Genomic DNA, 15,162 nt, shown 5'->3' with positions numbered 1-15,162 from the left:
ATGAGAGGAAGGAAGGAAGGAAGGAAGCAGAGTGAGAGAGGGAGGGAGGGAGGAAGGAAGGAAGAAGAATAGCAGAATAACAGAGTTGGAAGGAACCTTGGAGCAGTGGTGAAATCCTCTACGGGTCGCCACCTGTTCGCTGTGCGTGCATGCGCAGTGCAGACCAAATGTGCACTTCGCATGGAAAAAGGAGCCATTTGAAGGCAAGTAGAACAGCGAGGGGGGGGGGAACAGCTGTGCCGCACAATTTAGATTTGCTAGAAAGCCGGATTTCCTGCTTTTAGTGAATATAAATTGCACGGCACAGCTGATCATCGGAAATACCGGTTTGGACCAACCGGTAGCTTTTTTTTTTTACTACCGGTTTGCCGAACCGGTAGATTTTATCAGTACCTTGGAGGTCTTTTAGTCCAACTCCCTGCTCAAGCAGGAGACTCTGTACAAATGGATGTCCAGTCTCTTCTTAAAAACTTCCAGTGTTGGACAGTGGTGAAATCCAAATTTTTTTACTACCGGTTCCGCGGGCGTGGCTTGGTGGGCATGGTGTGGCTTGGCGGGTGTGGCAGGGGAAGGATACTGCAAAATCTCCATTCCCCTCCCCATTCCTGGGGGAAGGATATTGCAGAAACTCCATTCCCACCCCACTCCAGGGGAAGGATACTGCAAAATCTCCATTCCCACCCCACTCCAGGGGAAGGATACTGCAAAATCTCCATTCCCACCCCACTCCAGGGGAAGGATACTGCAAAATCTCCATTCCCACCCCACTCCAGGGGAAGGATACTGCAAAATCTCCATTCCCACCCCACTCCAGGGGAAGGATACTGCAAAAAAAGAGCCTTGATAGTACAGTGGTTTAGTGCACCCTGTTATTAACACAGCTGCCTGCAATTTCTGCTGGTTCGAATCTCGCCAGGCTCAAGGTTGACTCAGCCTTCCATCCTTTCTAAGGTAGGTGAAATGAGGACCCAGTTTGTGGGGGCAATAAGCTGACTTTGTATAAATATACAAAAGTATGAAGGCTATTGCTTAACGCATTGTAAGCCCCCTTGAGTCTCCGGAGAAGGGCGGCATATAAATCAAATTAAAAAAAAAAAATCCCCGTTCCCCTCCCTATTCCTGGGGAAGGATATTGCAAAAACTTCATTCCCACCCCAGTCTGGGGCCAGCCAGAGGTGGTATTTGCTGGTTCTCCGAACTACTCAAAATTTCCGCTACCAGTTCTCTGAACTGCTCAAAACTTCTGCTCCTGGTTCTTCAGAACCTGTCAGAACCTGCTGGATTTCATCCCTGGTACTGGAACAGCCACAACCTCTGAAGGCCAGTTGTTCCACTGGTTAATTGATCTCACTGTCAGGGAATTTCTCCTTAGTTCTAAGTTGCTTCTCACCTTGATTAGTTTCTATCTATTACTTCTTCTCCTGCCTTCAGGTGCTTTGGAGTTGTCCAAAGTTGTCCCTTTCTTCTCTGTGACAAGCCCCTCGAGGATCGGACCTGAACACCCAGAATCCCCCAGCCAGCATGGATGGATTTAAATTCCCAGCACACCAGCTGCGGAATTCTGGGAATTGAAGTCCATACATCCTAAAGCTGTGCACGTTGAGATGTCACTGCTCTTCTCCCAAACGTGCCACAAATAAGAATTAGTTGCTCATGAGTAAGCCAGAAAGATTTCCAGTTGGGCTTCCTCATTCAGATTGAGCATGTGGGTGGAGTGCCTGCATGATTTCATTTCTGAGCCAGAGACAGGAAGTGAAAGGCAGAAAGCAAGACAGCAATAAAACATGGCGCTGAAGACGTCAGCAATGTTTATGTTCCTAGTTCTTGGGTCCTCTCATGGCCTTCCCAGGCTGGCTGATGCCCAATACTTTTCATTCTACCCTGTTTCCCCAAAAATAAGACCTCCCTTAAAATAAGGAAGGGAGGGAGGAAGGAAGGAAGGAAGGAAGCAGAGGGAGGGAGGGAGGACGGGCTTTTGAGCACATGCGCTAAAATAAGACTCCCCCGAAAATAAGCCCTCCTTGAAAATATTTAAACTCAGAGCTGGAAATCAGGTAAGACGGCAAGAGGAACCCCATCTTGCTCCACGGGCCCCAAAATAATAAGACCTCCCTGAAAATAAGGCCAAGCGCTTATTTCGGGGGTTCAAAAAAATATAAGACAGGGTCTTATTTTCGGGGAAACACGGTACTTTCTGCTCACGACCAAAAGGCATTTGACATCCAGCTTGCTCCTCCTGTTGTTCTATGCAACACCAGCTTTGTGAAATAGGTTGGAGGAGTATTTTTCCATGCTGGCTGGCTGGGGAATTCTGGGAATCGAAGTCCCCAAGTCATAAAGTTGCCAGGTTTGGAGACCCCCTCCCCCTGATCTGACCTATTTTGCTGGGTTGTTGTTACAGTGAACATATAATTGAGGGAGATCCCCATGTAAGATTCTTCGGGTTCTTGAAGAAAATGCAGGACAAACATCTAACAAACGAAATGTCTTTCTTCTTGGAGATGTAAAAAATGCTACTTCTGCTGTGGTTGTCTTCTGCGATACAACTTTACATAACTCTGCAACCTCCCTGACTATCCATAGCTTAACAAAACTACTCCTGGTATCAGTGGTGGGATTCAAATAATTTAACAACCGGTTCTCTGCCCTAATGATCAGCTGGGTAGGCGTGGCTTGGTGGTCATGTGACCATGTGGGTGTGGCCAATTCAATGTCACTCATGTCAATGGGCACTTCACCTTACTGTTACAATGTAATAAGGGTTAAACCAGAGAGGCAGTTTCTGTAAGCAGGGCAATAAAGATTAGGCTAGAAACAACACCAGGATGTTGTAATTCCTTACAGGATTAGCCCCGTAAAGTGGAAAAAAGCAAAATAAGATTCCTTCCAACAACTGGTTCTCTGAACTGCTTAGAAAGTTAACAACCGGTTCTCCCAAATAGGTGCGAATCGGCTGAATCCCACCACTGCCTGATATGTTATTTACCTTCATGTGGAAACCAGGAAGGATGCAAATCATTGGGGAAAGGACTCTACCACGAATGGTAGAGAACTAGAGTCCCAACGACGATATATGTTTATAGAATTACAGAATAACAAAGTTGGAAGGGACCTCGGAGGTTCAACCCCCTGCTGAAGCAGAAGAACTTATGGCACGTGTGCCCAAAGTGGCACGCAAAGCCATTTTTGCGGGCATGTGAGCTGTCGCCCTAGATCAGCTCCACTGCTCATGTGCACGTGCCTCCTGCCAGCCAGCTGAATTTCAAGTCGCTGCCGCGGACTTGAAAGGAGACATGTGCGCATGCCATTGCCGCCCCTCCCCTCCCAGGAGTCTCCACGCGGCCCGTTTTGGATGCCAGGAAAGTACAGGACTCACGCAGAGGCTCTGGGAGAGCGAAAAATGGGCCTACCAGAAGTCCGGAAATGGGCGGGGCGTGCATGGGGGGCATTGCATTATGGGTGTGGGCCAGTGGTGGATTGCCCCAGGTTTGGACCGGTTCGCAAGAACCGGTAGTAAAACCAGTGGGAGGCTCTGCCCACTAACCTGGATGTCATCATAAGTGATCTCCGCATGCACAGAAGCTTCTGTGCATGCACAGAAGAGAGAGAGCACAAGCTAAGCACACGAGCGTGCGTGGGCACGATGCGAACCGGTAGTAAAGGTGAGTAAAACCCACCCCTGGTTTGGGCACGTGCTTTTGGCACCTGAGGGAAAAAAGGTTAACCGTCACTGCCCTATACCATTTCAGACAAAACCTTCTTCAAAGCCTCCAGTGATAAATTTTAGGATTGGTTAGAAAGGAAATATGAATAAGGGTATGGAGATAAAACGGATAGAAAAAAGATGGGAGAAAATAATCAGAAGAATAGAAACCCAGATGATAACCTAGGTAAAAGGAGAAAGGGGAGGGAAAAAGGAAAAAGTGAGATTATTATAAAAATGTACACAAAGGATGAAACAGATATAAATATTAATCAAATAAGAAATTGAAATGAGAATAGAGATAAATAGGAAAACGGGGCTGCTCGAATGCCATTCTTGATTGAACTGAAAAGGGAAACAACAAGAGAGAGGGGAAGGAGGAGAGAGAGAGGAAGGGAGAAGAGAGGAGAGGGAGAGAAAGAAAAAAGGGGAAAGGAGAGGAAGAAAAGGGAGGGGAAAGAGTAGAGAGAGATGAAGGAGAGGAGAAGGAGAAGGAGAGAGAGAAGAAAGGGAAAAGGAGAGGAAGAAAAGGGACGGGAAAGAGGAGTAGGAGAGAAGGTTAGAAGGAGGGAAGAAGAGAGGAGTGGGAGAAGGGAAGGGGAAGTAGGAAAGAGAAGGAGAGGAAGAACGAAGAAAGTAGGAAGAGATAGAAGAAGGAAGAGAAGGAGAGGAGAAGAAGAAAGGTTGTGGCAAAACAAAGAAGGACAAATGGTAAAAGAGCAGCCCCGAATAATTAAAAATTAAAAATGAAAGTTAAACGATAAGATGAATGGAAAATGGTGGATAAATGACTGTACATGTAAATATGTTTATGAGAAACAAAAATAAAAACTTTTTTTGGGGAAAAAAAAAAACTCCTCCAGTGATGGAGCACCCAGAACTTCTGGATGGAAGCCATGATTCCACTGATGAATTTTTTCTCACTGTCAGGAAATTTCTCCTGCGTTCCAAGATGGATCTCTCCTTGATAGGTTTCCATTCATTACTTCTTGTTCTGTCCACAAGTGCTCTGGAGAATAGGTTGACCTCCCTCTTCTTTGTGGCAGCCCCTCAAAGACTGGAAGACCGCTGTCATGTCCCTCCTTAATCCTTCTCGTCAACAGGCTAGACATACTGTAGGTAGCTCCTTCAAGACGTTCTGGTAAGACTACAACATCAATCACGACAAGGGAGGTTTTGGCTTGTTTACGACACTCAACTGTCCTTGACTGCAAGTTTGCTCAACTACAATATTGCTGCAACCACTCCCAGGGACAAAAGGCTGGGGCAACAGCCCAAACAAGGAAGTCACAAGAGTTGTAATAGACTTGCTTCTCCTCCCCTCCTTGCTAGCTGGGCTGTTAAGGGCCACCTCCCAGATGACTTCCTGTGTGCCGCACAAGCTGTGCATAAGGAAGTGGGACGGTGCCCAACCCAGCCTTTTGTGTATCACGGCGTTCGACAAAGAACAGGTGGAACCGTGTCCATCAAATGCGTATTTCTTCTCTTGCATACAGTTCATACCGTGTATGTTGGAGTGAGGATGGGTGATGGCATCTCAACCTGACATCCGTCAAATGAGCTGACTAGGGTGCCAACACCCAGGGAAAACAGCCATGCAGGCTGGGGTGGCAGGAACTACACGGTGGATGGTGGACCATGGTCCGTGCTTCGTCTGGGAGCGACAATGCTCGGTCCCAACATTTAAAAGTTTAGGGTTCCACTTACCTTCGCTACCGGTTCGGAACTGGGAGCGTGCTCGCGCGTGGCGCTTCTGTGCATGTGCAGAGTGTCTGTGATGACATCTGGGCAGGTGGGTGGAGCCTCCCACTGCCACCATTGCTGGTTCACCCAAACTGGGGCAAACTGGTAGAAGGCCACCACTGGTTCCTGACCAGTGGGAAAATGTGCAGTTTCGTGAAACCGTGGAGCGTCTTAAAATGTTGACAGAGACAAGGGAGGCACCAAACATCTGTCTCTGTCATACTTCTCATTTTGGAACTTTTTCCTTTGACTTTTGGGACGAAGGTTTAAGTTGCCAATCTTGACAATTTAAAGAAGGGTGGACTTCAACTCCCAGAATTCCCCAGTTCAGGAAATACAACATGGACCACCATGTCGAATATTCATTTCAGAACGGCGAAATGTTCTGTATACATACAAGATGTTTAAAGTTTATGCTTCATGTTTGAGGGGGGGAAAAAAGTCTTGGGAACTTTGAAATGGGTGGATTTAGGCTTCCGGAATTCCCCAGGGAGTGTGTTAGATGAGGAATTTGGGGAGTTGAAGTCCACCCATCTCAAAGTGGCCAAGGTTGAGAGGCACTGCTTTGGGGGGCAAGTGGGCATCTTTTAAACCAAGCTAGCCACCATTTTTATTTGCAAATAATGTTTGTAAAGCTAGGTCCGTGATGGCGAACCTATGGCACGCATGCCACAGGTGGCACACGGAGCCATATTAGTGGGCACGCCAGCTCAGCTCTGGGGCGCATGCGCGCGCCAGCCAGCTGATTTTCGGGCCTTCTGGGCCCACCAGAAGTAGGGAAACAGGCTGTTTCCTGCCTCTGGAGGGCCTAGGGGGATGGAGAAGGCCCGTTTTTCTTTCTTACCTGGCTCCAGATCCTCTCTGTGTATCTGGGAAGGGCAAAAACAGCCTTTCCCACCCTTTTGGAGGCCCTACGGAGGCTGAAAGGGCCCATTTCCCCACTCCCAGTGGGACAGGAAGTGATGTTTTTTCCTGTCCCCAGCCTCCAGAGACTCCTAGAGAGGCTCCTACAGACTCCTAGAGAGGCTCCTAGAGACTCCTAGAGAGGTTCTGGAGGCTGGGGACAGCAAAAAATGTCACTTCCTGTCCCACCGAGAGTTGGGAAATGGGCCCTTTCAGCCTCCATAGGACCTCCAAGGGAGTGGGAAAGGCTGTTTTCGCCCTTCCCAGATACACAGAGAGGATCTGGAACCAGGTAAGAAAGAAAAACGGGCCTACCAGGCCATCATGTGCCAGGAGTGGGGGGGAGGGGGTTGCGCACGCATGCGCGTGGGCACGTGCACGTGCGACCCTCCCCTGCCTTCCCCTTTCCTGGCATGCGATGGCAAAAAGGTTAGCCATCACTGGGCTAGGTGAACAGTGGTGGGTTGCTCTCAGTTCACCCCAGTTCGGGCAAACCTGTAGCGGCAGTGGAGGCGGGAGGCTCTGGCCAGGGTCAGACGTCATTAAAAACACTCTGCGCATGCGCCAAAGCACCGCGCGCTCACAAAGCAAGCGCACACGCCCCCGTGCTACCAATAGTGAACCGGTAGTGCTGGGATTTGAAACCCACTGCTGTAGGTGACAGGTGGAGGAAATCATAGAAATAAAGGCTCCTACAACAACATATTGATTTGAAACCCGAAATATTTTTGTTGGGGATTTTACCAGAAACATATAGTAAAGAAAAGGTATATTTGATTATCCATGTAATAACTGCAGCTAGGATAGTATTTGCACAAAATTGGAAAAGTGAAGAGATCCCTACGGATGAGAATGTGATTAGGAAAATATTAGAAGGTGCAGAAATGAATAGGTTAACACTTGCAATCGAAGAGAAGGAACAAAGTGAATATTATATTGTATGCGAACTATTTTACCGATGGCTAGAGAATAAATAGGAAAATTAGGCGGGGGAAAGTAGATTAGTGAAATACAGAAAATATATTAATAGAATTAAATAAGCTAAGAAGAGAATTGTTATGGTATTAGATATGCTATGTATATCAGTATTAAAAATAGGCAAATAATGAGTATAATTTTAATTGATATTGCACAAGACATTTGTACCTGTTTAATGGAAGATGGATTGTTTGTATTAAAATTAAAAAGAAATAAAAATTGATTCTAGAACTTTGTGGCATATAGTTTCCCATCTAATTTTTTAGAGTGGAAAGAATATTAAAAACCACAGCCACCTGGACAGAGATCCTGATAAGAAAAGCTAATTCAGAGCCTTCTTCCGCTCTTCACTGGCTGGCTGTAAGGCTGGAGATCCTGGATGGATAATTCCTTGCAACTTTAACTTCTGAAAAATGGGCACCTGTCATTAGCTCATCCACAGAAAAGAAAACACCGGGAGCCACAAAAACCCTTCCCGTGCCCGACTATTTCTTGAGCGGCCACAAAACTACTCTATGTAGTTGAATTAAACCTTCTGTTTTCTTCTGAAACTTTTCTTTTCTTGGATTTATCCGTGGTTGGCCTACCGGAGGTTGAAAAGCTGAATAAATCGCATGCCGGCAGGTTTCACATATTGGCGGTTGGGACACATATTTTGAGTGACAGGGAGCCACAGCAGAGGGGTGAAAGAGCCACATGCGGCTCCAGAGCCGCAGGTTGCTGACCCCTGGACTAGAAGACCTCCAAGGTCCCTTCCAACTTCTCTCCTCTCCTCTCCTCTCCTCTCCTCTCCTCTCCTCTTCCCTTCCCTTCCCTTTCGTTTCCTATTCCATTCCATTCCATTCTTTCTCTTCTCTTCTCTTCTCTTCTCTTCTCTTCTCTTCTCTTCTCTTCTCTTCTCTTCTCTTCTCTTCTCTTCCCTTCCCTTCCCTTCCCTTCCCTTCCGTTTCCTATTCCATTCCATTCCATTCCATTCCATTCCATTCTCTCTCTCTTCTCTTCTCTTCTCTTCTCTTCTCTTCTCTTCTCTTCCCTTCCCTTCCCTTCCCTTCCCTTCCGTTTCCTATTCCATTCCATTCCATTCCATTCCATTCCATTCTCTCTCTCTTCTCTTCTCTTCTCTTCTCTTCTCTTCTCTTCTCTTCTCTTCTCTTCTCTTCTCTTCTCTTCTCTTCTCTTCTCTTCTCTTCTCCCCTCCCCTCCCCTCCGTTCTGTCCTATCCTATCCTATCCTATCCTATCCTATCCTATACAGGTAGTCCATGACTTATGACCTCAAAATTTCTCTTGTTAAGTGAAACAGAGAATTTTGCCCTACTCTACCACACATATCTTGCCATAGTTGTTAAGTGAATCACGGAATTCGTTGAATTGTTGAGTTAGTCACGCAACTCAACATAACGCCATTGTTCAGTGAACCTGACTTCCCCATTGACGTACCTCGTCAGAAGGTCACAAAAGGGGATCGCATGACCCCAGGACACTACGACCGTCGTAAACATGAGTCAGTGGCCAAGCATCTGAATTTTGATCACGTGATCATGGGGAGGCTGCGATGCTTGTAAGTGTGAAAAACACTCATTAGTTCCTTTCCCCCCACTATTTTAACTTCGAACGGTCACTAAACGAACTGTCGTAAGTTAAGGACTACCTTCATTATTCTTTGTTAATGGTGGAATGCGGCTGTGGGTTTGAATATGTCTGCTTTCAATGTTGGTTTGAGATTTTTCATCCTAAACTTAACATTGCTGGATATCTCTTACTATTTCGACTCAGCCTTCCGTCCTTCCGAAGTCGGTAAAACGAGGACCCAGATTGTTGGGGGCAAGAGTCCTCAGGGAGAAGGGCGGTATACAAATTCAAAATAAAATAAAAAATAAAATAATTCTGTAAACCGCTTAGAGAGGGCTGGAAAGCACAGTGTGAAGCAGTATATTAGTCTAAGTGCTATTGCTATTTCATATGGAATTTGCAGGAAACCTTGCAAGTATATTCAAAGTTGCTCTGCTTTCTTTATTAGAAATATTTTCTAGCTGTGCACCACGGAATATTGTTATGTGCGCCGTTAAGTATATCAATTTAATGATCAAATAAAAAAAGTAAAAATAAGCTGAATGCAATTCTCACAGTTATTTCAATTTCAACAATAGAGAGAGCCTTGATAGCACAGTGGTCTACGCACCCTGTTATTAACACAGCTGCCTGCAATTTACTGCTGGTTCGAATCTCGCCAAGGCTCAAGGTTGACTCAGCCTTCCATCCTTTCTAAGGTAGGTGAAATGAGGACCCAGTTTGTGGGGGCAATAAACTGACTTTGTATAAAATATACAAAAGTATGAAGGCTATTGCTTAACGCATTGTAAGCCGCCCTGAGTCTCCGGAGAAGGGCGGCATATAAATCAAATTAAAAAAAAAAAAAGGAATTAAGTAAACTCTGTTGTGCATTAGGAGATGTGAATTGGGACTGATCTGCACAGTATATAGCATATTTCTTCTTATTTTTTTTTTCCACACAATTATTCCCTATGCAAACAGTTTTCATTTTAGACCTGAATGTAAAAGTTTAAGAAACTTTTTTTTTTAGAATTTTCTGGTCCGGCTAAATCATGTGTGAATGTAGTTCAAAGAAGGAAGGGCAGGAAAGAGAAACCGAACTCACGTCCAATATGGTGGTTGAGGGAACTGCAAAATGACACAGCAATCACAGATTTAATAATAATCCATATCTGAGATTCGATATGACAATCCTGGATGGCGGGCAAGGAATAACATCCAGGAAATAAAGCATCGTTTTACTGATATCAAACTCTGCACGGCGGCTAATATCTATTTCAGAAACAGCAAATATTTAAAGCAGATGCCGAACATTTGAGTGAAATGAACAATTTCTGAGCTGTAAAACTGAGTGGGCTCATACAGATTGTAATTTCAGACTGCTTTGGATCAGAATAAATCCGACGCAATAACTACACAACTACACAATAACTGCTTGCGTAGTTAGCAACTTTAATTAAAAGCCACAAACTTCCATGCGCTACAATTCACATCATCGGATGCAGCTCGCCAAAGCTTACGTGGATTTGTAAAATTTACTAATTGGAGAAGGTGCTACAGAAATCCTGAATTTTGCCTGCCTGTCCTCACACGGTGTCTCCATTTTGAGGCACCCCTAATTTTATTTATTTATTATTATTATTTGGGTATCTCATGCCACCGATGAATCAAATGGCCCTTTATGAATATCCAGGATGATTCACAGAAAATTTGCTGACTATCTCCTGGTTTTGTAAACTCAGCAGGTTAAGATCGACTCAGCCATAGAGGGAGAATTACAGTAGATACAAAGAACAATAGAGTTGGAAGGGATCTTAGAGGTCTTCTAGTCCAACCCCCTGGCCAAGCAGGACATACCATCCAGGACAAATGGCTCTCTCTTCTTAAAATCCTCCAGTGATGGAGCATCCACAACTTCTGGAGGCAAGTTGTTCCATTGGTACATTGTTCTCACTCTTAGGAAATTTCTACAGTCTAACATATTTTTTTCTATCGGGGTGACCAGAACTGGTTGCCATATTCCAAATATGGTTTTATCACACTTGTTCTCACTCCTTCAAAAGTTTGGGCCCCAGTTTAAATCAGCTTCATTGCTTGGCTTTTTCATAGGTGCAATTTAATGTTGTTTTTATAATGCTGCCAACGGCTTTGACCAACATGGTTTTAATTTTTTTAATTTGTTCTTTAACAAGATGTGATTGTTAATTCCGGAATATGCTGGGTTAATACCTGGTAATGCATCTAGATCTTGGAGAAGACTCTTGTAAGGGCCCTAGATTTATGCATAAACTGGAGTAGAGCAGGGGTCTCCAATCTTCAGGTCTTGTGGACCTCAACTTCCAGAATTCTCCAGCCAGCCAGTATGGCTGGCTGGAGAATTCTGGGAGTTGAAGTCCACCAGAGTTGAAGGCCCTCAGACTAGAAGATCTCCAGTCCCTTCCTGCTCTTGATTCTACGATTATGGATTACCGAAGGCTGAAGCCTTCTCAGAAAAAAACAGCGAAGCACATTCAGAACCAAGTTTTGTTGTTTAGCAGAAGTTCTCACCCCATTTCCTGTTTGGTCTAATGAACCTTCAAGAGGATTTAAAAATTTGTGCCAGTCTCCAAAAAAAGAAAAGAAAAAGAAAATCACTTACTGTCATGGCCAGATGATTGCAGATGTTCCATCAGATCACACCCAAAGACCCGATCTTTCGCCGGTCCTTTCCGTTTCACCTTCTGCCGAGCTTTCATGGCCAGCGACATGGGTGCGAAGGAGGCTGCTCTCCTCCTCTCCCTCAACCCTTACACCCTCGTATCAACTTCTCCTCCCAAGGTTGGGCCCAAGTCCATCGGTCTTGAGGAGAAACCTGTCGATGGTTGAGTTCCTGCCTCTCCAGAACTCATTTACTGGCCCATGGCGATCTTCTGCTTCCTTAAATTCATTCTAATCTCCGTGTCCAACGCTCGTCACATCCAAGGTCCTTCAGAAAGGTTGGGAGATCTGTCTTTGCAACTATGGGCCCACCAGAAATGTGGTTCTCGGCCAAGTGGAAGGTTGCTACGGTGGTAGATGAGAGCAAGGTAGAAAATCTGTGCCTTTTTTTTTTTTCATTAAAAATTGTTCTGTTCTTACTCAGACCTGACAGGAAGTGAGTTCAGCTTGTCTCCAAACACAACTTCCCCTACACAGCATCTCCAAAACCACAAAGCTAACAGCTTTTAGCAAACGGCTCCTTGCCGTGTCACAAGCTAACGCTTGGCGGGTGAAGGATTAATTACAGATTAACAGAGTTGGAAGGGACCTTGTAGGTCATCTAGTCCAACCCCCCCACCCCGGCAGGAGACCCTACACCATTTCTCACAAATGGCTGTCCCGTCTCTTCTTGAAAGCCTCCAGGGATGAAGCTCCCCACAACTTCCGAAGGCAACGCTGAATGGCTTTGCAATCTTGCATTTTTGATTTGTCCCACTTAGCTTGGCTTGTGGATGGCAGGAAGTGCACCTGCAACCGGTGAGGGGGTTATGGGGAGGGGGCCAGAAAACCACCTGAGGACAAGAAGTAACACGTGGAAGAATTTTAAAGAGATTCAACCTGGAAATAAGGAGAAACTTCCTGACAGTGAGAACAATTGACCGGTGGAACAGCTTGCCACCAGAAGTTGTGGGTGCTTCATCACTGGAGGTTTTCAAGGAGAGACTGGATGGCCATTTGATTGGGACGGTATAGGGTCTCCTGCCTGAGCAAGGGGCTGGACTAGAAGACCTCCAAGGTCCTTCCAACTTCTGTTACTTCTGAAAATGAGAATAATTAACCAGCGGAACGGCTTTGCTTTCAGAAGTTGTGAATGTGACTGTCCATCACTGGAGGCTTTCCAGAAAAAGATCAGACAGCCACTTGTCTGATAGGGTCTCCTACGTGAGCAAGGGGTTGGACTTGAAGACCTCTGAGGTCCCTTTCAACTCTGTCACTCTACCTGATCCCTTCACAAATGGGTTTTTATTCAATGTTAGATGACTTAAGACCTATAGCTTGACGGTAACACCCATGCTTCTCCACCTGTTGGCTGAAGCAGGGTTGAGGTGGATGTTTTTCTATGATCTTTGTGGGTGGCAGAGGAAATTATATGTCTTGTGATCTTACAGGAGACCTTCAACCATCGGCAGAAATGCCCTACTAGGTACTTGGGTGTGCGCATTTATTTATTTATTTATATTTAAATTTATATACCGCCCTTCTCCCAAAGGACTCAGGGCGGTGAACAGCCAAAGGTAAAAAACATAGAATACAGTTTAAAATATATTAAATAATTTGGCCCAACAATTAAAATACCCCGTTTAAAATTCAAATTCAAATTAACAATTGGAGAAGTTAGGCCAGCCCGGCTTGTTGAAATAAAAAAGTCTTGAGCGCCCGGCGGAAGGTACGTAAATTCGGAATTGTCCGTATCTCCGGGGGGAGCTCGTTCCAGAGGGCAGGTGCCCCCACAGAGAAAGCTCTCCTCCTGGGGGTCGCCAGTCGACATTGTTGGCTGACGGCACCCCGAGGAGCCCCTCTCTGTGGGAGCGTACTGGCCGGTGGGAGGCTATCGGTGGCAGAAGGCAGTCTCGTAGATATCCAGGTCCTAAGCCATGGAGTGCTCTAAAGGTGGTCACCAACACCTTGAAACGCACCCGGAGGACCACCGGGAGCCAGTGAGCTCGCGCAGGAGAGGTGTTACATGGGAGCGCCATGACGCTCCCATAATTCTGGACCAGTTGGAGCCTCCGGGTGTTCTGCAAGGGGAGCCCCATGTAGAGAGCATTACAGTAGTCCAGGCGGGAACTGACGAGGGCGTGAGTGACCGTGCGCAAGGAGTCCCGATCCAGAAAGAGACGCAACTGGCGAATCAGGCGAACCTGATAGAAAGCCTCCCTGGCCACGGCCGTCACATGTTCTTCTAAGGACAGCCATGTGATTTACCAACTTGTGATAACACTTTAGACCAGGGAGTCTCCAACCTTGGTGACTTTAAGCCTTGTGGACTTCGACTCCCAGAATTCTGGAGGCTTTCTAGAAAAGATCCTTCTGGGAGTTGAAGTCCACAAGTCTTCAAGTCACCAAGGTTGGAGACTCCCTGCTTTTTACACCAGTGTTTCTCAACCGTGGCCGTTTTAGCAGAGGTGGGTTTCAACAGGTTCTGACCAGTTCTGGAGAACTGGTAGCGGAAATTTTGAGTAGTTTGGAGAACCGGTAGTAAAAATTCTGACTGGCCCCACCCCCATCTATTCTCGGCCTCGCGAGTCCCAGCTGATCTGGAGGAAATGGGGATTTTGCAGTAACCTTCCCCTGGAATGGGGTGGGAATGGAGATTTTACAGTATCCTTCCCCTGCCATGCCCACCAAGCCATGCCACGCCCACCAAGCCCACGCCCACAGAACCAGTAGTAAAAATTTTTGAAACCCACCTCTGCATTTTAGCATGTGTGAACTTCAACTCCCAGACTTCCCGGAACCAACACCTCAGCCTGAGAGAAATGTGTACATTTTGCACCCTTATACTTTTTGGACTTGTGCAAAAATTGAGGGAATCACCAAAAAAAAAAAATCAAATTTCAGCCTTCCTATTTCTCCAATACATACAGGGCAGTGGTGGGATTCAGCCAGTTTGCACCACTTTGGGAGAACCGGTTGTTAACTTTCTGAGCAATTTGGAAAACTGATTGTTGGAAGAAATCATTAGGGCAGAGAACCTAATGAGGACCCAGTTTGTGCGGGCAATAAGCTGACTTTGCATAAATATACAAAAGTATGAAGGCTATTGCTTAACGCATTGTAAGCCGCCCTGAGTCCCCGGAGAAGGGCGGCATATAAATCAAATTTAAAGAAAAACAAACCGATTGTTTAATTACTTGAATCCCACCACTGATACAGGGCTATTATTTTTGACATTTATCTGTGATGGGTCGCTTAGAATAGAAGTAGAGAGAAACTCAAGATTTGCAAGATTTAGCAAAAAAGCAGAATTCTGGGATGGCAAAAGTGCAATTTATTTACAAAAACCAGCAGTGCATATTACACCTGACAAGGCCTACCCCAAAGTCCCGCTCTATACACACTTACAGAGTATTTTACACGCGTGCACACACGCAGACAATACAGGGAGGCACACATACGTTGCTTTTCCCCCCCTAATGTACAAAGATATTTACAGATCGTAGAAAGGCAGTTGCTCATTTCCTCACGCTAAAAAAAAAAAAAAGCTAATAACAATATTAATACATATTTAAAAGGCTTCTAAAAGTCTGGAGTCTGTCGAAT

The 15,162-nt window shown here is 45.7% G+C and overlaps 1 protein-coding gene across 1 annotated transcript in view; it reads right to left on the bottom strand.

Moving 5' to 3' along the window:
• ARHGAP30 (Rho GTPase activating protein 30) overlaps positions 1–11,627 on the bottom strand; it is a 50,341-nt gene extending 38,714 nt beyond the window's left edge. The window contains exon 1 of the mRNA XM_070950941.1: positions 11,519–11,627. Within this exon, the coding sequence (XP_070807042.1) occupies positions 11,519–11,627 (109 nt within the window). The remainder of the gene's footprint in view (positions 1–11,518) is intronic.
• Between the last annotated feature and the right edge of the window lie 3,535 nt (positions 11,628–15,162).

Source organism: Pituophis catenifer, unplaced genomic scaffold (genome assembly GCF_029215685.1).
Source record: "Pituophis catenifer annectens isolate HBS135680 unplaced genomic scaffold, rPitCat1.0.hap2 SCAF_10, whole genome shotgun sequence".
NCBI classification, from domain to species: Eukaryota; Metazoa; Chordata; class Lepidosauria; order Squamata; family Colubridae; genus Pituophis; species Pituophis catenifer.
Note: the sequence above shows the minus strand (reverse complement) of the source record. Positions and strands in the feature narration are given on the sequence as shown.